The 24,180-nt window shown below is 47.8% G+C and overlaps 1 protein-coding gene across 2 annotated transcripts in view; it reads right to left on the minus strand.

Moving 5' to 3' along the window:
- LOC146190242 (cell division cycle protein 20 homolog) overlaps positions 1-24,180 on the minus strand; it is a 77,899-nt gene that overhangs the window by 34,807 nt on the left and 18,912 nt on the right. For both annotated transcript variants that reach the window (XM_084600692.1, XM_084600693.1), the window contains exons 3-4: positions 19,938-20,056; positions 18,262-18,394 (exon numbers count right to left, since the gene is read on the minus strand). In XM_084600692.1, coding sequence (XP_084456818.1) covers positions 18,262-18,394; positions 19,938-20,056 — 252 coding nt within the window. The remainder of the gene's footprint in view (positions 1-18,261; positions 18,395-19,937; positions 20,057-24,180) is intronic.

Consider the following 24,180-nt stretch of genomic DNA (forward strand, 5'->3'; position numbering starts at 1 on the left):
AGGTAAGACCCGAGAGTCAGGTTTGCTTTTAGCTCCGATGACAGTGTCCAGCACCAGCGCGCCTCTCGAGCCAACAACTGCTTCATCGTCATCGGCACCAAGCACGGCGGCCGCGCGGCGCTAGGCACGTGGCATTATTCCCCCCCGCGAAAGGGAAACATCGTCCCGATGTCAAGGTGAGCAGAGAAAAAAAGATAGGGGTGAGGTGAACTGTACAATAAGTCAAGGTCTCACTTGCAGCGTCAAGGTTACAAAACGCGACGTTGACACAGCGCTCAGTCGCGTGAAAAGTACGGCTTTAAGCGCACCACGTGCACAATTTCAGGTCGCTGACACCGAACACTGACGATCGCACTTCCATCTGGAACAACTTCGTAGTTAACACTGTTTAAGCGGCACAGCGCAGAACTTTATAGGGTCCAAAATACCGGTGTAGCAGTTTTTCACACAAGCCTTTGTGGCGCACGGGGGTCCACACCCACACTTGGTCCCCTGGTTCGAAGTGGACTCCCCTGTGCCGAGGGTTATATATCGAGCATCGGTGGCATGCTGCTCCTTGATGTGCAAGCGGGCCAGCTGGCGGGCTTGCTTGGCCTGTTCCGCGAAATGGGGGGGCATCGGGCTCGACCGCTTCATCCCCGCATGGGAGCATCGCGTCCAACATTGTGCGGGCCTCCCTGCCATATAAGAGACTGAATGGTGCAAACTGCGTGGTTTCCTGCAGCACCGTATTGTAGGCGAAGGTGACATACGGCAGGATCTCGTCCCACATTTTATGTTCAATGTCAACGTACATTGAAATCATGTCTGCCAACGTTTTGTTGAGTCGTTCCATTAGGCCATTTGTTTGTGGGTGATAAGCTGTTGTCGTGCGATTATCGGTATGGCTGAGACTTAAGGTGCCCCGCAGTAGCAGAGCTGTAAATGCCTTTCCTCGGTCAGTAATAATGGTCGACGGTGCACCGTGTCTAAGCACAATTTCATTCATAAAGAAGTAAGCAACTTCCCCGGCAGTACCTCGGGCAAGAGCCTTTGTTTCAGCGTAGCATGTCAAGTAGTCTGTGGCGACTACGATCCACTTATTTCCGTTCAAGAATAAAAGAAATGGGCCTAAAAGGTCAATGCCCGCTCGAATGGTATGAGGGTGAGGGGCGGTTCAATAGATTGCAAAATGCCGGATGGCTTGAGCGCGGGCTTTTTTCGCCACTGGCATTGTCGACAAGTCTGGGCATAACGTTTAACACTCTGAGTAAGATGTGGCCAGTAATAGTTCTGCCGGACTCGGTTTAGGGTGCGTTTAAAGCCAAGGTGACCGGAAGTTGGTTCGTCGTGGCAGGCCAGGAAGATTTCGTACCTTAGTTCAGCCGGTATGACTAGCAAGTATGTTTTTGCACTCGATGTAGAATTCTTATAAAGCACCCCGTTGCGGAGGCAGAACAATAACAGCCCCCGAGCAAGGTACCGGGGCATTGTAGGGTGCCCACCTTCGAGACTGTCGATAATCAGTCGCACCTCTGCGTCGGCACGCTGTCTGAAAATGAGGTCTGACGTACTGACTGCTCCGAAGAAGCTGTCGTCGTCGGTTGCGTTTGACGGAGGAGGGTCGATGGAAGCGCGGGACAGGCTATCAGCATCGGTGTGCTTTCGGCCGGACTTATAAATAACGTAGAAATCGAACTCTTGCAAGCGCAATGCCCAACGTGCTGAGCGTCCGCAAGGGTCCTTTTCAGCCAACACGAGTGACGGTCAGTGATCACTCGAAACGGGCCATAAAGGTACGGGCGGAACTTGGCAGCAGCCCATACTACCGCCAAACATTTTTTTTCGGTGGTAAAATAGTTGGACTCAGCATGTGAAAATGCACGGCTGGCATAGGCAATTACTTTGTCGACCCTGTCTTGGTGCTAACTAGAACACCCCCAAGGCCGACGTTGCTCGCATCCGTGTGTAGCTCCGTGTCGGCGTCAGTGTGTGCCAGAATCGGGGGTGACTGGAGCCGGCGTCGTAACTCGTCGAAAGCCATCTGCTGCTTGGCGCCCCAGCAAAACAATGCGTCATCTCGAGTCAGTAGTGTCAGAGGACTGGACATCTGTGCAAAGTTTTTAATGAAGCGGCAATAATAGGAGCACAGCCCTAAAACCATCGGACTGCTTTTTTGTGGGTGGGTATGGGAAAGGCAGCAACGGCAGCAAGTTTCCCGGGGTCAGCTCGGATGCCGTCAGCACCGACGATGTGCCCAAGGAACTTCAATTCGGTGAACCCGAAGGGACACTTTTGAGGCTTGAGAGAAAGGTTGGCAGACTGAACAGCTTCGAGAACAGTTCTCAGGCGGCGTAGGCGCTCCGTGAATGACGGCGAAAGGATTATCACGTCGTCTAGATAAACAAGGCATGTCTGCCACTTCAAACCTGTGAGCACAGTGTCCATCATCCGCTGGAAGGTGGCAGGAGTGCAGCAGAGCCCGAATGGGAGGACGCGGAATTCATAGAGCCCATCTGGTGTCACGAAGGCAGTTTTTTCACGGTCCCTCTCATCAACTTCGATTTGCCAATAACTACTCCTGAGGTCAATCAAGGAGAAGTACTTGGCACGGCGAAGTCGGTCGAGAGAGTCGCCGATCCGTGGCAGTGGATAGACATCCTTATTTGTCATACTGTTAAGCTTACGGTAGTCAACGCAGAAACGAAGTGTTCCATCTTTCTTTTTGAAGAGGACGACCGGGGACGACCATGGGCTGCTTGACGGTTGAATGACGCCATCGGCAAGCATCTCTTTGACTTGCTGTTGGATAGCTTCTCTTTCCCGAGGAGACACACGATAGGGCTGTTGATGGATAGGTCGAGTGCCTTCATGCGTGATAATCCGGTGTTTAATGATCGACGTTTGCTGCACTTTAGATGAAGACGTGAAGCACGCATGAAACTCCAGCAACAGATCCTGGAGTTTGCTCTTTTCAGCGGAGGAAAGGCTAGAATTGATGTCGACAGCGCATACGGCATCATCCGGTTCGGTGCTAGGCGTAGCTTCCTCTGAAGTAAAACATTCGGAGACTTCTTGCAGATGGTCAACGCAAGCGATCGCAGTGCCACGGAACAAATGTCGATGTTCATTGGAGAAATTGGTGACGAGCACCTCCGTCTCTCTGCCACGAAAGAAACAAAGACCTCTTGCAACAGAAACTCCCACGGCGAATGAGAGGGACACATTAGGCTCAACAACACAGAGGCCGTGATGTGGCTCGTCGCAGGTAACTCTGGCGAGGATGCTGACGCGTGGTGGCACTGTGAGGCTATCATCGGCAACTTACAGCGTGGAGTGGGGACACACGGCACTCATGGTTTTCGGTGGCTAGTTTAGAGAAAAATGTCACCAACCAATTCGGGAGATCTATAGTGGCACCGTGCCCATGAAGGAAGTAGATGCCAAGAATAACATCGCGAGAGCATTCACGTAGAACAAGAAACGTTGCGACAAATTTCTAGCCTCGCACCGTAACCAGAGCCGTACACATACCCAGTGGTGCAAACACATGTCTGCCTGCCGCACGTATGTCTGGTCCGTTCCATGGCGTCGTCACTTTTCTCAGCGTCCTTGTAAGCCGCCCGCTAAGGATAGAATAATTGGCTCCCGTATCGACTAAAGCCCTGACCTCCTTCGTGTCGACGATAACAGGGATGTCCAGGGAGACCCGGCCCCGACCAGGGCCTGTCGACGTCGGTTCAGAGTGAAGCGAGCGGTGCGGCGGCGGAACCTGGGTGGCAGTTGTGTGGTGTGCATCGGGGCGATTCAGTCGACACAGCGGTGATAACTGGTCGGCAATGCGATGTCGGGGCGATCTGGTCTGTGCGGCGAAAACTGGGCGGGAATTCAGCGTTCGATGTCGGGGCGAATCGAGCGGTGCGGCGGTGGAAGCTTTGCGCCGATCTGTGTGCGGCGGCCTCGCCCCCAAAGGTCGCCGGAGCTAGTTTTCCCGACGAGGGCTCCAGGAACCACGGTGTGCAGCGGTATAACATGGCTCAGAGGGCGAAGAGTGGCGTGGCAAAAGTGATCGCGACTCACGATGAGGAGAATATGGCGGAAGACGCTGGCTGGTGACATACTCGGCGATGTCCTGAGGCTGTTGACCAGGTCATGGACGAGGACTGTCGGAAGCAAATCCTGGCTGGGTGAGGCCCGGGTACGGCAGTTGAACGACTACACTTATCGTTCTGTACCTCCTCACGGATGACGCTGACCAGAGAAGCTGGACCTGGGGCAAACGTCCCGTGAAGTTGCTGCAGCTCCTCGCGAACTACGGTGCGAATAAGGTCGCGAAGGGAGCTCAGGTCTGCCCCGGGATTGTAGTCTGTGCGATCAGTCGGCGGTGGTGCGGAGAGGGAATTCAGTGGCCGAGCATACTGACTGCATCGCTGCTGTAGCAGTTTCTCCACGATTACAGCTTCAGCCAGAAACATCGCGATGGTGGTGGGCGGGTTCCGCACGAGGCCAGAAAAAAGCTGATCTTTGACGCCGTGCATCAGGTGCCGCACCTTCTCTTTGCTCATGGTCGGGTCGGCGCGATGGCAAAGGCGCATGACGTCTTCAACGTACATTGCGACCCCTTCGTTCGGACGCTGAACTCGAGAGGTAAGGGCACGCTCCGCGTTCTTCCGGCGGTCACTGTTGGCGTGCGTACCGAGGTGCTGGTTTCGGAAGGCCGGCCACGTAGAGAATGTGGCCTCGCGGTTATCGAACCACGTCCGAGCAGAGTCTTCAAGGCTGAAGTAGACGTTTCGCATTTTTGCAGAGTCGTCCCAGCCGTTATATGTCGTGACCCTTTCGTAGTGAGCTAGCCAGTCCTCGGCGTCTTCGAACTGCTCACCGTGAAATGGCTTAGGGGTATGTGGGGTCTGAAGGATGAGACAGGACGAAGGGGTGGAAGGGACAGTCGTGGTATGGGCAGCCGGTATCGTTGCCATAGCTAGGGTGGAAGCTAGGGGCTCTTCGTCAAGAGGGAAGGTCTCGGGGGGCAAGCCTCCGAGCCGCCTGCTTGCACGATGAACTGAAGTGATCATGAGAGGCGGCCACGTTGGGTCGTCCACAGGAGAAGGGATCATCAATGGCGCCTCCGCCAGTGTCACGACTCAAGCCACAGGGAGCCGTGAAGGTACATGGTACCGTGAAGGTAAGACCCGAGAGTCAGGTTTGCTTCTAGCTCCGATGACAGTGTCCAGCACCAGCGCGCCTCTCGAGCCAACAACCGCTTCGTCATCATCGGCACCAAGCACGGCGGCCGCGCGGCGCTAGGCACGTGGCAATATGTATTCAAAGTGTTCCCCTTGTGTGTCTGCTTGATGTTCAAGAGAGTCACCACTGGAAGTACTGACAAGGGGTGTTAAGAGAGTGCTATATCCTTTGAGTGCCCTTATCCTGTTGTATACTTTGTGTGCATCAGAATAAGTGTCCACAGAAGAAAGGAAAGATGACCAGCTTTCTCGCTTGGAGATGCGTCAAACGCACCTGCCATTTGTCTTTGCGCGCTTAAAGGCTATTAGGCTTTCAGCTGTGGAGTATCGGTGTAACTTCGACCATGCCCCGTTTTGAGTTTCAAAAGCAGTCATATTCTGTATTCCACCAGGGTCTTCGTTTGTTTCGTGGCTCACTTGATGTTTGTGGAATGTATTTTTCTGCAGCCTCTATAACGTGCAACGTTATCAAGAATAGAGATTCATCAACGCCTAAGGCAGTAACTGATGAACAGGGCAAAGCTGAGTGTTCCCTGAACATCTCCCAGACAGCCGCATATTCTTTAACTTTCTAGAACTAATCACAATTACATTTTTATTGCCTGCATACTTTACAGAGATGGAAAAATGGTCACTTTGACCCTGAGGACAACAAAAACTTTTCAATTAGCACACCTCGGAAGTCGGTTCTTGTACATCCCCATAATGGGTGGTGTGCATTAAAGTCTCCGACCAGCAGCCATGGTTCTGGAAGTTGATCAATCAGATTTTCAAAATTTTTGCTACATAGCCTATAATCTGATGGAATATACAGCGAACACAATGTTTTTATTTTATCGAAAATTACGGTTTGTATCCCCACTGCCTCTAAGTCTGTATTAAGAGAGATATTTTGACAAGCGGTTGAGTTTTGAGTTACAAATTTGAGTTACAATGGCAATGCCACCAGAGGGGTGGGTGCTGTCTTGCCTATCTTTCCTGAATACAATATACCGCTTGAGAAAAGTTGTGTCTGTTGGTTTTAAATGAGTTTCTTGCAGACAAAGTATGCTTGGTTGGTGTTCGGCGAAGATTTCATATACTTCATTAAGATTTTTAGTTTTCGACAGTTCCAATAAATGAAGCTCTCAGTAGCCATTTTTGCAAGTGTGGAAGAAAGAGTAGGTTTGAGACTCTCCGTCCTTATCAGGTGGCTTAACTAGTGCATGTTTTTTTTTATTTGAAGCGGTCCAGCAGGCCCCACCTCTCATTACCAGACTCCTTAGGCGTCATTGACGCTGCAGAGTCCACGCTCACCTCCATCGCCTCGGGTGAAGGCGTGGAGATAGATTTTTCATGAGGGACCAAGTCCCTCTCAGATTCCTTTGGTGTCCTGGATGTCTGAGAGAGTGACCTCCAAGATCACAAAGATTGGTTCAGCCAGCGGCTGCTTAGTGAGGAGCCGTGGTGGGAGCACGTCAACAGCATTGCACTGTGTCAGCATAGGGAGCGGAGGAAAGCATTGTGTTTTTTCCACGCCTCTTCGTATGATATTTTCTCAGTTACCTTCAAATTTATCGCTTCCTTTTTGGCCTGAAAGGCCGCACAGGACCATGAGTATGAAGGGTGTGTGCCCTCACAGTTCACACATTTGGAGTCAATTGCTCTGCAGTTATCTGTTGCATGGCCTTGTGCGCTGCACAGGTGAGGCGTCCACGGCATATCTGGCTACTGGCTACCATGCTTTGGCTACCATGCCCGTACTGCTGCCACTTGAAACACCTGCGGGGGCTTGGTATGTATGGGCTAACTCTGCATTGGATGAATTGCACATTTATGAATTTAGGAAGTGTGCTCCAGTTGAAAGTGAGAACAATATGTTTCGTTCTTATTTCCTCATTCTTTCGCTCAATTGTTATTTTTCGAACTACTGTTACACCTTGGTTCTGAAGGTCCTCAAGGAAATCTGATTCTGTTTCATTTAGGAAGTCTTGCTCAGAAATCACTCCTTGGCAGCTGTTAAGACTGCGGTGAGGTGATACTTGAACTTCCAAGGTGAGCTTATGAGGAGCTTGTCTGACTGGCTGTTGTCTGATACCTCTATTAGTAGGTCACCAGATCGTAGTTTTCTGGGTTTCAGGGCATCTAGCAAACCACTATTTTCAAAATCCCTGACTTTTCCAAGTTTTCCCTGATAATTTCAGGTCAAATTCCCTGACCAGTGAAGAGGCTCAGAAATGTAGTTGCTGATGATAATGAGCATAGATGAATAACTCCTAACAAAAAGCTATTTATTAATCATATTCTTTAACTTACAATAGTGAACGGCTGTTATTAGTGTTAATGGCAGGCAAAAACGTCGCAAGCTTACTCAAAATTAAAAGTGCACTGATGCCAGCCTCAGCAGAGCTCTTTGTTAATAACACTTGCAAAATTTCCCACAGGCCCCGTGAATTAAAAAATAGCGATTTTGATTGGTCAAAATTCGGGTATATATAGGGCGCCTCAATGCGAGGCACCCTAGATCACGGCCGGTCTCAAAGGAGAGCGCGTTCCCCCAGTTCCCCCTCGAGACCGGCCGTGCCTATGTGTATAATAGTGGCGGCGCTCGGTGCCATTAAAGGAAACTGCATCTAAATTGCAAACTTTCAGATTGTTGATAAATGCGCAATGAGCTGGAAAATAAAATTAGTTAAAGACTTGCAGTAGCGAACATTCTAGAGAAAAAGCCGTAGAGTTAATTAAGGGGAGAAGCGGGTCTTAGAACGGTCGAAAATGGTCAAAAATCGATTTTGAAAAAAACATTTTCGGAACGTTTATCCTTTAGAGCACCTGCACTCAAATTATTAACGGTGAATTCGGTCAAGAAATGCAATAAAATTGGCTTTCAAAACGTCATGGCAGCTACGAAATGCCCCCTGAAAAGAGGAATTCGGTTTGAAATTCCTACGCGCACAGCGGGAGTTTCAGGCGGCCGATAGCCACCATCTTGGGCTGGGTTTAAAACTTCCTTTATGCGCAATTTTCGCTCTTCCAAAATGGCTTCGCTCAAGTGGACTGGTTGCGCGCACCAGTTTTCCGAAGGCAGTTTATGGTCTCCGATTAGTTCTCACAAGGCGCACTTTTCCGTGTTTCCCATTAGCTGGCGTGATCGGCACGTCATTTTTTTTTCTTGCTGTTTTGAGTTCGCCGCCGTGGCCGCCGCTTGATGCGCGTCTCCGTTTGCGCTCATGTTTCTTAATACACAACTTTGTGCAGAGTTTCTCCTTGCGATCGAGATGCTGGAAAACAGTAGATTATAACTGTGCACGCAACGAGCCTTTGGAAGCCGTAAGAAATGGGCGTGGAACAAAAACCAGAAGGCGCCGGCCGTGCCATCGGGACCAGAGTTACAGCCGGGGGCAGACTTGTTAGATGTAAAGGGAACATCAACCCCACTGCGCGATGATGACACCGCGGGTTCAAATTACAGAGCGAATTGTATCTCGGATCACGGTACACTGAGTTGACGCCGCCGCCGCGTACTACTCTACGGCGGAAGTCCGTTCTGTCAGGAAAATCCATGATCCAACGAGAGTTTCACCTCGGCATTAGCGCGGAATGTGATGCCGGTACAGAGTTTGTGATTGTGGAGATGAAAGTGTTAAGCAACTTTATCGCGCACACGAAGCGCGGAACCTGCAGCGAGATCGCGAAGACGTGAGCGGTCAATTGCTGGAGTCACACAGTGTCACACGGACCTCAGCTGTAGCTCAATTCCCCGATTGCTTTCGCGCTGGCCGCTGCGATTATTCCTGCTTTATCGTGTACTACTCTTACACAGCGCTTTCGTATATTTTATTAAGCACCCAACTCACGCACGTACTGGTTCTTCTATTGTGGCAGCTCAGCCCTGCGCTGGCGTCAAAGTGATATATCGTGGCCTCTCCTTGCTGCCGCGCTCAGCAAGAAAAAAAAACTGCATAACATACTTGCTGTGCGCCAGCTTAAACTGAAAATGCACTGCGGAATATATCATGCTATTTTCCCTGACTTCACAAAATTTTTTATGGTTTCCCTGACATTTCCCCGATTTTACCCAGTGCATGAAGACCGGACTGTAGACACCATGGCTTTATAGTTTGCCCCAATGATGGCCTTCAGCGAGTTGAAAATCAGATAAACTGATAGTTCGTTTACAGGTTTAGACTGTTATAGAGCGTATAGAGTGCAGGACAAGAAACTTTGGGAAGTTGTCAGTTGGTGCCATGATTTGTGTAAATTTGGTGAGACACCTTTTCGGAGGTCGATCAAGTTTTTTTGATAGTTTTTCCATGCAGTATGGATAGTCTAAGGGGTCCTAATATATGTCGCCTCTGGTTCACCCATATACGCAGAGGAAGGTCCCGAAGCCCCTCGCCTGGTGTACAGGCGAGGAGCCCATCAGCCGAGACTTGACCATGACCTCGACCCCCACCGTTCACGGTTCCTTCCCTCCACCTCTCAACCTTTCGCCACAGTACGGATGATAGCTTTAGTATGGGGGCTCAGGGTCCGTGGTGGCACCGAGCACCAACACCTCGTTACACAAGGTGCCCCTGCGGGGTTCAAGGAAAGTGAAGTGTCAATGGTTGGAAAAAGCCACCCAGACTTCCTGCTGTTTACCCGAGACGAGAATGTGGCAATAGCTTGAAGCATGGGAAACAACATGAACACTTCAGTCATGAACCATGTGCCACCTTTGTCTCGCAACAGCAACCAAAAGCGTATTGTAAGCATACATCAAGAGAGAAAAAAATACTGCCGCAAAAAATGCTGGACCATGCTGTTATAACTAGGCGTGTGCAAAAATTTCATTTTTTTTCACATGGATGAATTACAAACAGAAAACAAAAAAGCTACAAATAGTGTGGAAAAAACTGCAGAAAGGTTGCTGCTGCCCAGACATTAAATGCTGTACTGTCTTCAAAACTGAAATTAAACAAAAGTAGACGTGCACTAAGACTTATACAACTAAAGTGACTCAGGTTATGAGAGACGCTGTAGTGGAGGACTCCGGAAATTTCGACCACCTGGGGTTTTTTAACGTGCACTGACATCGCACAGCACACGGGCGCCTTGCTTTTCGCCTCCATCGAAAAGCTGCCGCCGAGGCCGGGATTCGATCCCGCGTCCTTGGGAACAGTAGTCGAGCGCCGTAACCACTGCGCCACCCCGGCGGGGTAGTAAGTGGTAATAAACCATGCGTATAAAGTGAAGTTAAAGGAAGTGAAGTGGTTTTGAAATGTGCTTAGACTCTAGCTTTTATAAGTAGATTATTTGTTGATCACATCTGCAAGTAATTTTTTCAGTGATGTATAAAACACCAGCGAAATTGCAGACTGAAAATGCACCATTCAAATCTCCAGCACCCCGCGTGACTGCTGCAAAGGAGGAAAGCAGAAAGAGAAACCTCGCTCATGCGTTCTTTGCGACGTCCCTTCGAGGAGCCAGACACTCAGGGCAACACGAGAACTTTCGGCGTGCACTGTTCCTCATCTTCATCCGCGCGTTGTGGACGTATAGAACATGTCAACTTAGCGTTCTGCCCCCGATGCCACCCTGCTCTGCATGCGTTCAATACATGAGCGCCTGTATGCGTGACAATGTAGTCTTCCTTTGATCGTTTCTCGCAACGCCAAAAGCTCGCTGCGCAATGGGGCGCTGCTGGGAAGAGACATCAATTCCAGCCAACCAGAAGCATTTTCGTGACTAAGTGCAAAGCTTGTTCCTAATGCAATTTCTAAGGGGCTTTGTCAAAAAGGCATGTCTGAACCATGACTTGGTTCCTTCCATTTTTTCGCACAAAAGAGTCATGTCAGTCACCATTCAAACGAACTGCCTTTGTTAAAGGGGGAAAAGGGAGGCAAGGGCTTGTGCTTCTGCTTTACATTCTATTACTTTCCGATGGTTCAGGTCTAATTTGTATGTCAACTGTTGCATTAAGCGATGATTGCGATCAGTTCACGGAGTGCAACCTCGTGATGGGACAGGCAGACTCTGCACATGGTTTTTGGTTTTATTTACATATCTCATTTTCTTACGTAAGGATACACGCTACGACTTCTGTGCTAAACATTGCACAGCTAATCTGCCACATACGCTGATGATTCTTTGCGAACGAGCAGGTGATTAAGAAGAGCCCACGCCTGTGTCGCAGGTTGAGACAGCTTTACGGGATCGTCTCCTGCAACGGCATGTGCCCGAGATGCTCATGGAGCCCCTGCGGAAGAGTTATTAGAGCATCTGGTGTGCCGCTCAGCTGAGTATGGAAGAATTCAGGTCTAGAAGCGCATTGAGCGAGGTTTGGTTCAATGCATCCAAGCAAGCAATCATCGCTTATATATGGACTCGTGCTTCCAGCCGTTGCTGCCTCGTCATGAATAATAGTTAATAGTGCCAGTGTCGTCAAATACATTTCATCATGTCAGTCTTGCCAGCATCGCAAGCTGGCAACATCCCCTCCTGCTGGCCTACTGCAACCTCTACCTTGCCCATCTGTGCCTTTTGACACAATCGCCATTGACTTGTTTGGTCCTCTCCCTTTGACGTCAGACGGCAACCATTTTGTTGTCACTGCCATCGACCATATAACGCGATACACTGAAACCGCACCTCTTCGCTCTGGTGCCGCCTCTGAAGTTGCCGATTTTTTCCTGCGTGCGATAGTTTTGAGTCATGGTGCTCCTCGTATTCTCATTAGCGACCATGGAAAGACATTTCTTTCTCAAGTCCTTGAGGAAGTACTGCGCGCAGCCAACACCGTCCATAAGACTTCTTCTAGCTACCACCCTCAGACCAACGGACTTGTCGAGCGGTTTTATCGCACTTTGTCCGACATGATATCCACGTATATCGCTCCCGATCACCGGAACTGAGACGTTTTACCTTTCGTCACCTACGCCTACAATTCCGCTGTTCAGCGCACTACTGGTTACAGTCCTTTCTTTTTAGTTTATGGCCGTCAACCAATCGACAGTATTTGACGCTACTTTCTTCTCTGCTCCCTCTACGTCTGAATCTCTGGGCGAAGAGTTTGCCGCTCGTATGTCCCAGTGTCGCCAACTTGCCCGTTTGAACACTGAAGATGCTCAACAAGAATGCAAAGCCCTCTATGATCAACGCCATCGAACTCCCTCCTTTTACCCCGGTGATGAAGTTCTCCTGTGGATACCAATCCGCATTCCTGGCCTGTGTGAAAAGTTCCTCCATAGTTACATTGGCCCTTATACAGTACTCCAACAAACGTCTCCGGTGAACTATCGAGTTATTCCCTCGCACGCCGTCACAGATCGACGTTGTTGCTCCGAAGAAATCGTCCAGGTCTCGCGCATGAAGCCTTATGCCCGTCGTACCTCATCCCTGTAATCAGCGACCAGGGTGGCCGCTCTCTTGTCGGGGGGATTTGTGTGAGCGCAGCGCGTGAACTTTCACCTCTTTCATCTGTATAGATCCATCATCATCGCTGACTGCTGCTCGGAGCGTCGCGCGCTGTGTGCCAGCTGGTTCTGGAAAAGAACAGATGTTTGTGCGAGTGCTGTCCCACAATAGATTCACTCGGACCCATTTTACATAGTACCGTCTTGTTTAGGGATTTGAATTAAAGGAGCCCTGCCATGGTCTCCAATATATTGCAGTTTTGTAGTCTGGCAGATAATACTGAAAAATATTTTATTCAGAAATTTGAGAGCCCTATAGAAGCATTCTTTATTTGAAATGAAGTGACTGGAGTTTAGACAACGAAGCTCCTCCCACCGACAGTGACCGCCATGTTGAGATGATTAGTGACGTCACAGACCGACTCTGTATCGTCTGCTGCTGTGCCGGTGCCAATAAGCTGCCATTACACTATGTTTGCGCTAGCTCAGAGACCAGCACGACTCTCAATGAGTGTACTCAGCATGTTCCTGAAAGCAGAACATAGACTCTAGTGAAGCGAGATTTAGTTCTTGCCCACACATCCACTTTCAGTGTGACCGCTACCATCACCCATGGCACCACTGCCCCTATCGCCATACACATCACAGCGCCGGCCATGCTCTTCGAGCCTTCCACAAGCTGTCTGCGCCAGCGATACGGCAGATCCGTTGCGTCCGTGTCAAAAAAGCATGCTAAAATTTGTTTTTCTTGTAATAATACACTACCTTAACACTACGCTGCTGCGCTGTCAGGTGGTACTCGAAGATTGTACAAAAGCGCTGTCTGACGGTATTTTACGTGCCCTTTGTATGTTGCTTTTGAGATGTGTTTCAATGTATAGTGTGTACTCTGTTTGAATAGGCCAGCTCATCAGATTTTTCTACTCGGGTGCAGACATGCTCCTGAATCCCACCCACAGGTGCCACGCTATTACCTAGGTTAAAAACTAACAGATCGAAAAGCAGGTTGCGGTAATTGCGGTTAACAGCATGAGTGCTGTTTGGTTCGCCACATCAGCTTCGCGTTACCGCGGTTTACGCTCCTCGTGCACAGAACATTCAGCAGACAGCGCGGCGCCATTTTGTCGTCACCGGCTACGCTGATATCCAGATCAGCAAGCTGCTCCCGAAGAAACGAAAATACTAGTTTTAAAAATATCTACAGCTCCGATGAAGCTGAAACTGAGGTTTAGTTGCATGGCACAACGGGAATAAGATTTAATAAACAGTTTATATTCCACAATTGGTGTCATGACCCCTTTAAGTGAGAAATGAAACCAAAGACTCTTTTGCAAGAAAACATTTAAAAAAATGGTTTTCTCATGAAAGTATGGGCGCGGCAGAGTTACAGCTTGGCTTTTAACATATGTGAGCTGTCGATTCACTACTATACTACGAGCGTACAAAAAGAGGAGGTTTTTCTACGTCTGATAAACGTGCATGACTTGAGCAGCATTCTATGAGGGTTTAACTGTGCCCAGAACAACAGTTTCATCACTGTCTACAAAGCATCGCAGAGCTTGGCAACCACACTTCCCTCCCTTCATTTTTTGTCTAATGGCAGCTTTGTGCTGCTTCATCCTTTCCATAAAATTCTTCATTTCCCAAATGTATGATGCCTGGCACTCAAAGCAGGAATTTGGTGCACCACGCCTGGGGCCCTTTTTTCAGCACAATGATCATTCAGGCAGGGCAGGAGGCTTGCGATGGAGGTAGTCGGCCGGTGCATTGTTCACAGCCCTTCCTTCCAAAGAATATGCACGCCAAGGTTTCGCTGCGGGCCATGTAGTTTCTGCTAATAATGACATGCACTGCTCTTCAAAATGCTTTAGTCTATACTACAGCAAGTTTTCATGCAAAGCCGGTACACGCCGATGACTGACCTCCGCTCTCCAAAACGAAAGTATGGCGTCATTGGTGGATGCATCTGGTACGAATATACCAGCTGAAACCCCCGATGGTCACTCCAGTGGCCATGCGGAGAACTGCGATTAGCATGCAGCGCAATGATGGAGCTGCATCGACAGCTTCCCCGGCCCTCAAAATGTCATCACGCGAGTGCGAGTCTTGGCCAATCACAGGCGGCAGCACAACCTGCAGTGAGCCCCGTGGCGCTCGCTACGTATTTCTGTTAAAGAAAGGCTATTTTTGCTTTTTTATACCCAATTCTAATCTGATATTCAAGTTCGCGGCATGAAAAACTGGACAGCTGCTGAAAGCCTGATTTTTGCAAAAAGTGCTGCAGTGTCCCATTAATGAACTGACTTCGAGACGTGACATTTGATACCACTGTCGCACAGGCACAGCACTCAATAGATTACAAGAGCACTTAGCATGTCACACTGCTATTGATTGGCAATTTCAGTAAATGGTGGCAGACTAATAAAGACAAAGTAAAAAAAAAACCCTTTTGATTGAAACTTCTGTGCCTGTAATGCAGCCACATCCCCATGTCAAAAGGACCAGTTCACTGGCTTGTGCATATGTTGGTGCTACGTTTGGCCAGGCACAACGGATGGCATTACAAACACGCAATGTTGGAAATCAGACCTGGCATTTTAAATATCTACAGCCTGAAAGAATACCTTTCTGCAAGCAACATTTATTTTGGATTTGACTGTCTCCTACACGCAAGGGTAGCAGCCCTTGACTGCATTTTAGAAAACCTGCTTAGGGTCACCAACCATTATTATGCTCAATAACAACTGAGCTGCCTGCGTAGAAACCCTAGACCTGCACTTAGTTTGACTCCTAATCAAAGGTGCTCGGGAAACAGTGGTACGCTCTAATGTGGGTGTACTGAACTCAAGGAAATTGCCAAATAAGTTCAACACATTGACAATTCAATACAGTATAGTATATTAATGCAATAGATTAAGCTATCTGCAACACAGAAGCAAGAAAATGTTGAAAGCAAACTAGCGATGTTTTCAGTGGCATGCTGTCTGCCAGCACATTGCAAGAGACAATCTGCAAGGAATCGTAGAAGCAAGCCACTGTGGACAGTGGTTTGCAAACAGCCACTGTCTACTGTAAAATGTTTAATCCCAAACTATATAAATTATATTACATTATGTTTGGTTCCTGCAACATGTTTGCCAGAAAGTGATGGAATCAAGTATGAGTCCAGACATCCCTCTAATGCTCCCCCCTTGCTGACATTGTCACACCATTTCACAGAGCTAACTGCTGCCAGAGATGGCCAAGTCCATGCAGTTGGACAGTCCTCGCAAGTGGAAAGTGAGTAATGATTTAGGATAAGCATCACTGTCAGGGGTGTGGCATGCTATTCAATGTATGAAATGTTCCGTTAAATGCGAATTTAATACATGTAAACTGCAGTGCTATAGGGGACTCAAGCATCGCAGCGTGGCGCTGCGGGCGCCAGCATACAGTGCCATCTTCAAGCAGCTCCACGTAACCTACTGATCAGGCAGACTCTCTACTGCCGACTTGCACAAGTCTGTTCCATCTGCATGTGAAAGAAATTTCTGCGCACACGTGTATGCTTCCTTGCTTGTGCTGTGAGGCTGCTGTGAAAGATTAACTTGGTGTACGCTCCCGTGGTTTAGAGAACTGGTATTTTGCACTCATCTTGTCAGCTAGTATTTTTCATGAGAGAATAATCATGTGGTATACAAAGTAAAAATTAAAAGGCTACACTAAACAAATTTGTGGAATGAATGTGTTTCACTTTTTCGTGCCTTGATACCGTACTTTCTCAACTCTCTGTGCTTGCTTCCGTCGTGTTTGTGTCCTGGTAGCATTTATCTGGTAATTTTTGCTTTTTCGTTTCCGCGGTGCTTTATTCGCTTTGGCTCCAGACTGCTGACACGAACACCCCTGATTGACTCTTGCTGCCTTTTGATATAGGCGAAATACAAAAACACATTTTGTAATGTCTCTGCACATAAACACAGACGGTTGAAATTGGGGAGCGTTATCGTTTCTACCGTTTATTCACATTAAGACTGTGATGCCAAGTTGGACTTCCACTGGCCTGAAAAAATTTGACACGACCTGAGGTCGCACTGTAGCACCAACAACTCTGGATGAACATCGCCTGTTGATAGCCTGTTGACAAAAAATTTCGCAGTTATTTTCGGGGTAGGCTTGAGCCAGATTTACAGAAAATTGACTGCCTGTGAGTTCGCACTGAATGAACCACCCAGGACTTGGCGGCAAGGTGCCGCATGTCGATGAGCATCGGTAACAGTTCCCATTTTTGTTTTCGTGGAGCCTTCTGCACTTGCTAACTGACCAGTGACTGGGCAAAGCCGTGTGTTCATGACATTAACAAGGCACTTCCTTCTCGACATCCCATCGCAACGATTAGGTCGCGTAGGAGATGCGGTGTGACAGATCTTGAACAACGACCATACTTATTTACGAGCCAGTCATCACTGTTCGGTGTTCCCAAGAAGGAAGCTTGATGGAGAAAAGGAAAATGCACCGAAGACGTCTCTGTTGGGCGTTTCATTAAGGCCCCGCACATAAATAGAACTAATTAAGCATTTATTCTTCAACTAGGGACATGTGTGCAGGGACCCCTATAAGAAGAAGGCCGGAAGTTACCAGTTTCAGTGCTCATCACATAAATAAACCTGTTAACATTCTCTAAAAATTTTGGTCCATCTCTGCTTCAGCAACCACCACCCTATATCCGAGTGCCTGAAGCAGACACTTTACTCAGCACCTGACTGCCTTGTAATAACGCCCGCTTCCAAGCTTTCTTGGCTGGTGCTGCCTTAATTTAGGGTTATAGTTAGCGTAGATGTCTACTGATCCGGAGCTCCCAATGTGGCTTTGCCCGCCTGCTAAAACCATTCTTTGGTCGTTAATCTCAAAAACTGCTACCATGACATTGGTTTGGTATGCTTCGATGTGGCACCGCTTTTGTGCTGTCATGCCAAAGTTTACAAAGTGTAAGGGTTGTGGCAGCTATGACAGCACTTCAAACATCACAAAACTAACCGCAGACTAACATAACCAGCCCGTGGTGCTCCCGCCGGGCGTCTCCTTTGCTTGCCCCTGCCACAGTCAAGAGAAGACAAGTGCAACAGGCGTGAGCAGTACACAGAGAGAAAGCGTGCGCAGCCTGTGTTACACAGTCGGTGAAGGCACTGTGGCAGCACCGTGCCTGACATACAAATTTCGCTGGACTGTGCACTACAGTTGCGCACCCAAACTTGAGTTTGGGTTCCCTGTATTGTATGAAATTTCCAGGATATAACAACTCCTTTATATAAATCATAATCCTAAATCCCAGAGAGATTGTATATATATAAAAAAAAGAACCACAGCCACATAGCACACGAATATACTGTGGATCCACCAAATTAAAGTGGTGGATCCATACTGACTCCTTGCATTTATATGCAGACGCTGGGGATTTGTACTACCCAGCAGACGCCTAGGGGGCACTTTTTAGCCCAGTTTTCGTGGCGCCCCCTGGGTAGTGCAAGACTCCTATCGACAGATTCCTGCCGATTGCGGCACTGTATGCGTTGCCTTTTCCTCTGTGAATGCGATGTTTCAAAACTAGCAGCACCAGAAAGATTGGGAATGACCTGCTGGTACACACTATGCTCTCCACGTGAAAGGGAGGAAGTGTCACAAACCTTCGGGTGCTGCGGGGGCTTTGTCACTGCACGCTACAATGCGAAAGTTTGCAAGGTCCGGACAAAGCTGTCCTTCCAGAACAGCTCGGTAGTCTGTATTTTCCGCATCCTCTTGGTTCTCCTGGCTGGTCAACTGAAACGCCAACATGGAGAGATAAAAGCTTTGTGCGCTGGCCGCAGAGACTAGAGTGGTGCATAAAATGAGGAAATCATTTGGTTGGCAGTGCAATGCTTAGACCAAGGAGGCTGTTGTCATCAGAATAATGCTAAACTGCAACAGCACCAAGCTATCTTGAAATTGAAGAATAAAGCACTATTATAAGTCTGTGCATTTCTAGTTTCTGGACAGTTGAAGTGTGCGCTAAGAGCCCTCTTTTTTTATTGTGCCTGAAGTTTCATCACCCAACCAATAACAATGGTTAATACTGATTCACAAGAGACCGTCGGTCCGCAGGCCGTGCATTATGTGTTCACACGTCACTACTGTGTGAGGCACACTGTCTGCTCCCGGACCGGTCAAGTGAAAAAAGACAAGTGCCTTTTCTCTAGAAAGGTTTAGCGGCGAGCCACAAACCTATGCACGCTAGGTGTGGCAATCAGCCCACTAATCTCAATGTTTCAGTTCCCAGAAATGGACTCTCACCGCAGGCGTACAGACTGGAACTCATACAGTCAGACAATAGAAGGAGACTGCCCTGTGGTTCGTTGGTTGTTCAGGATAAGGATGCGGAGGTGTGAATGGGAGAATTTGTACATAAGGTCGACAGGACTGAAGAGCGCGCCGACAAAGGCTCGATTGTCTCCTTCCCTTTCCAACACTACCAGTCAATTTAAAGTGGTCTAGCAACTTCGGTTTGTCCAGAGCGTCTGCTTTTTTTGGTCAGCCGAGTCCGTTTGACGGTATCAGACCACAGACCAGTTTGCATATGCGGCCCGCGGACCGGCGGTCCCTCACGTGAATCTGCCTTTGTATGCAACAAGCTTACAAGTTTAGACAAAGCAAAGGCACTGAGCCTCAAACAGTCAACAGCCAGAACATAAAAGCCTAAAGCTCTATGTGAAAAGAAAAAAACAGTGGTAAAGAAGCAACGGATGTACAGTGCTGCACAGAAGTTGAGAGGCGAAGCAATTTGACAAAACTGCATACCAGCGTTTCCTGATGGCGCAGCGGTTGTTTTCACGATTTGCATACGACAACCTCCATGATATGCTTGCCCGAGTACTTTTGTCTGGTGCGCATTTTTATTTGCAAAATCAGCAACCACAGCAGGTCGCGTGGTTTCTCCGCTTTTGAGCAGAACTGTACATACTGACTGCTTTACTTTAAGTTTGTGGGAAAATGCCATTTTGAATCGCCAGGATAAGCTTTTACCGAACCATCCTAAAGCTAAATTATGCTATATATCTAGAAATTGCAGAAATCCGTGAAGACTATCTGAAAGGATGAGTCTATTGAACATAATCAGGAGCAATAATGAAAGCTGGGTGCATGTGAATGCCTCAGCTCGTACTGTCCTTTAAACGGCAGCAAAGCATACACCGTTACTTCAAACACCTGGGAAAAAAAAAAAAAAAAGACCGCAACCAAAAATGTCACATTTGGCCACTGAGAAGGGAATAGGAAAAATACAAAAGAAAAAAGAAAGACGAATATTGAAAGAATATAACATACTCACCACATAGTTTGCCAGCTCGAATTGCATTTTTTGACGGTTTGGAATAAAGCGGTCCCCGCCGTTTCGACCAAGTGGTGTCGTCTGTTTTGGTGGATTTTTGTGGCCACGACTGTGCTTGCCTGCAAGGAGTGCAAGTATTAAGCAGACATGCAAACAATGATAACCTAGGTCAGGTAAATGACAGAGGGTTCTATAATGTGGAAGGAAGATTTACCGCAAAAAAGGGAGAAGATAAGACTGGCATGTAACTGTCTAGGTGCACAAAGTTAAAACAGTGGCTGGATATACTTTATAATCAGGGCTTCAACCTCATCTTGCGATTTGCACTGGCAAGCACTCATCTGCCATGGAAAAGTAGACAAAAAGAGCCAAAGTACTTTGAATTTTTTTACCTTTTTTCCACTGAGCAGCTAGTTGCTAACATGTTTCAAGTGATGCCCCAGATTGACACTGTGGTCCTCTTTCTCAAACTTGAGTGACCATGTAGTGAGAGCAGATATCTCAGCAAAAAGAGCCTCACAGTAGACTCCTTTCCCAGAAAAGGTTAAAGAGTCCCAAGAATACGGTCTTGAATCAAGTATCCATGCCTTAAGGGACAGTCTACTGCCCGAGACGAATATAAAAATATTGGCATATTCTGGTAGATCTCCACTTGGTGGAGTAACGAAGAAAGAACTCTCGGTTTAACCAGGAATCTATATATTAAATTGATCAGGAAAGTCAGGATTTAGCAGATGGTGGCACCATACAGAGTCTTTACATTGCTGCTAACATCTCATCTGTTTGGAGCATCTGAAGTGAATACACTACATTTTATGACTATGCCACAGCGTCATACAGAAAGGTATTTGTGTTCATATCAACTTAAGTATCTCTGTCAATAAATTAGTTATTTTATTCTTCAATTTTGCTTGATTCACCTTTAAAATGCATTCAAAACAAAATCATTCCACCAAAGACGCCGCTATACTTATAGCGCTGCTACAGGCAAAAATGATTGTTCGCATTTATTGTACATATCACTGAGTTTATTTAGATTAAGTGCTCATTTAATTTTGTTAAAAGCTATATTAGTACACTCATTCACAGTATTAATAAAATATGTACAGCCTTTGTCAAAAATATACGGCCCAAGGGGGTTCGCTTCTAAGCATTCTAGCTAAGCCCATAGAAGCAATACTGGAATATATAGGTAAGCATAGAAAAGAATGGGCAGTATATTTTTAGTCTACAAAGTTTCGAGCCCCGTTACGAGGCTTACTGAGGAGTACTGAGCCCCGTTACGAGGCTTAGAAGCAAAACCCTTGGGCTGTATATTTTTGACGAAGACTGTACATCTTAGTTTATGACATGCTCTGCATGCGACCTACGTGGCATGACAGCTGTAGTGTTCATAGAGCTGAATAGAGTTGCAACACTAGCTGTATGTCATGTCCATGACAGTGTTTGCAGACGCTCGCTACCACTGAAAAAATAGCCTACCGTATGAAAAAATTTCCCTGACGCGGTGGTACAGTGGTTAAGATACCCAACTACTGTGCCGGAGTACCCAGGTTTAATCACAACCACCAGTAGCTAAGTTTCGATGGAGGCGAAACGAAGAGGCGTCTGTGTGCTGTGCGATGTCGGTGCGTGTTAAAGATCCCCAGGTGGTGGAAATTACTCTGTAGCCTGCCACTACGGCTTCTCTTTCTCTTTGCACTTTCACACCCCCTTTCCCTTACAAGGCGTTTAGGTGTCCACAGAAACAAGTGCGAGATACTGCGCCTTTCCCTTCCTGTGAACCAATTATTATTATGAAAATATTAAGCTTCAAATTGTTCTATCATGCTTCTTGGCTCCACAGACGGATATTCACTGATTTGGTAATGGAGCTTTTGAATGGAGCAAGAAAAACATGTTAAAGAAACCAGAAGCCTGCCCCTTTTAAACTTACAATAGACTCCCTTTAGGACAAACTTGAAGGGAGGCCCCGGGTCATGTTACGGACGATAAGAAAGAAGAAGCGGGCAGTGGCGCGGGCAGGAGCGCTCGCGCTAGGCCCGCGAACATTCATTAAACGTCATCTACCATCGTCATCGGTCATGTTCTGTCTCCTGTCTTCATCGGCTTGCCGCTTCGTAACAATATATATATATATATATATATATATATAGTCTGGTTTGTGGGGTTAACATCCCAAAGAGACTCAGGCTATGAGACGCCGTAGTGAAAGACTCCGGAAATTTCGACCACCTGGGGTTCTTTAACGTGCACTGACATCGAAAAGCGACCGCCAAGGCCGGGATTCGATCCCGCATCCTTGGGAACAGTAGTAGAGTGCCATAACCACTGCGCCACCCTAGCGGTATATATATATTTTGTCCCTTGCATCCTGCCCCATGCACACTAGAGGTGCCCAGCAAGATAGCCCTGTCTCTTTTAATTCACTCCATATGCAACATATCTGTTACCCACTGCACAAGACTGCATGGCATATGCCTCCTCGTACACTGCAGGCAATGCGCATAGCACAAATATCTGTCCATCTCGGCGCCCTGATAGCATGTGTTGCGATGCGTTCTCAGGTGAAAAACCTTTTCAGAGTAATTTGTTGCCATCGACCCTGACACCTTTCCTAAGGGAAAGGAAGACCCGGATCGAAATGACAGCCAATTACTCTGTGAAAAGGTGAAAATGCACGGGATGCCTGTTGCTGGGAAGAACTGCAAGTTTCTGCTCACTAGCACAGACTACAAAAATGTTGAACATAAAAAAAATGAACCAAGTCGAGGTGCTTTAGGATGTGTAGCTGAGAGAAAACATACCTATGATGATTCACATGCTGCATTATGTGAGCCTGAAGTTCTGAACTCTTTCTCTCTCAACAGAAGGTGAGTTAAAATCAGAAATACAACTCAATTTGTTATAGAAGAGAGCCTGGTGACGCCTGTAGTCAGCCAGCTCCAAACAAGCATTTCGTGGCTCATGTTCTGTTGGTATGGCACAAGTACACATTGGCAGCTTTTTGATGCAGGACAAAACTGGCACCATGGTAGTGGAACGGAGTCAAATGTAGAAAATGAAAAGTAAAAGGATTTCATCTATGTACACCTGTCAGTTTGTGGCAGGTGAAAGGCTGGTACCGATTGATTAACTGAGATCCCTTGAACAGGTTGGGGGTCGGCTGAAAAGTATCTCTGAATTCAAATTATATGCTCACACTTGTTGCGAATTTGCAGGGTCGCAGCGGAGCACCAGAGCAAGATGACCAGCGTGGCAGGCCTCTCATTCTGAACAGCCCAAGCCGAGCTTGCGCTCCCAGCACGCCCTGTACATCTTTATTTTCCTCTAACACGGTGCGTGCCCTATAGCATCGGCGGGCGCTATACACTTAAAGGGGCACAGTGACGTGCGTAAGGCCGTTAATTCCAGCCAACCTCTAGGTTCTTTGCACCGTGCTGATGTCAGTAAAATAAGAATTGCAAAAATCAGCGCACGGAAACTAGAATTATTCGGATTATAAAATTCTAAATACAAGAGAAAAAAACAGCGCGTCTAAGCTGGTGTGAGAGGAAGCCCCTCTCCCATTTCGCTCGCCCAGCGCTCTACTCTGGCGGAACCTATCAGAATCTCAGCTTTCTGCCGACGTATCGGAAGCTATCCACCATGGTTGCCTGTCCAACCCAACCTGCAGCTGCATTTTTTGGCAACGTCGTTACCCTGGTAACAACGCTGCGAAGCACAGCTATGAGGACCGGCTTCTTCGTCTGCTCCCTTGGTCTGCTCAAAGTTAGCCTAGCCCACCAAATGCTGCTCCAAACCATCTTCGCATCTAAGTGTAGTGCCCACATATTGTTCACGGCTCAATACCGATAATAAATATTTTCCAACCAAACTGCAGGGGTGTCTACGAGGTGGACCCGACGGTCAGCAAATCTGCTTCGCCGATTTGGTGTTCCGCCGGCGTCCATCACTGCTGCTGTCACGGATCACTCGAGCGCTACTTGTGCGAAAGGTCGAGAACGAGTGCGAAAGGCAAAGAGGGGAGAATGGCGTACACGAGCTAAGGCGAAGCCTACCCTGAAGCGAACGTGCTTCACGAGCGATTTCGACACAACTAGCACCATCTGTGGGGCGTCGACAGAAACGATCAACCAGGTGATTTTGGCTTGTCCAGCGATTTTGCAGACCTCCGAGATCCGAACGCTGTCAGCTGTCTTGGGATTTGAGGAGCCTGTGGGAGTGACCTTTGTGCTTGTGA

The sequence above is a fragment of the Amblyomma maculatum genome, chromosome 4 (genome assembly GCF_055883805.1).
Source record: "Amblyomma maculatum isolate TAMU_Amacu chromosome 4, ASM5588380v1, whole genome shotgun sequence".
NCBI lineage: Eukaryota > Metazoa > Arthropoda > Arachnida > Ixodida > Ixodidae > Amblyomma > Amblyomma maculatum.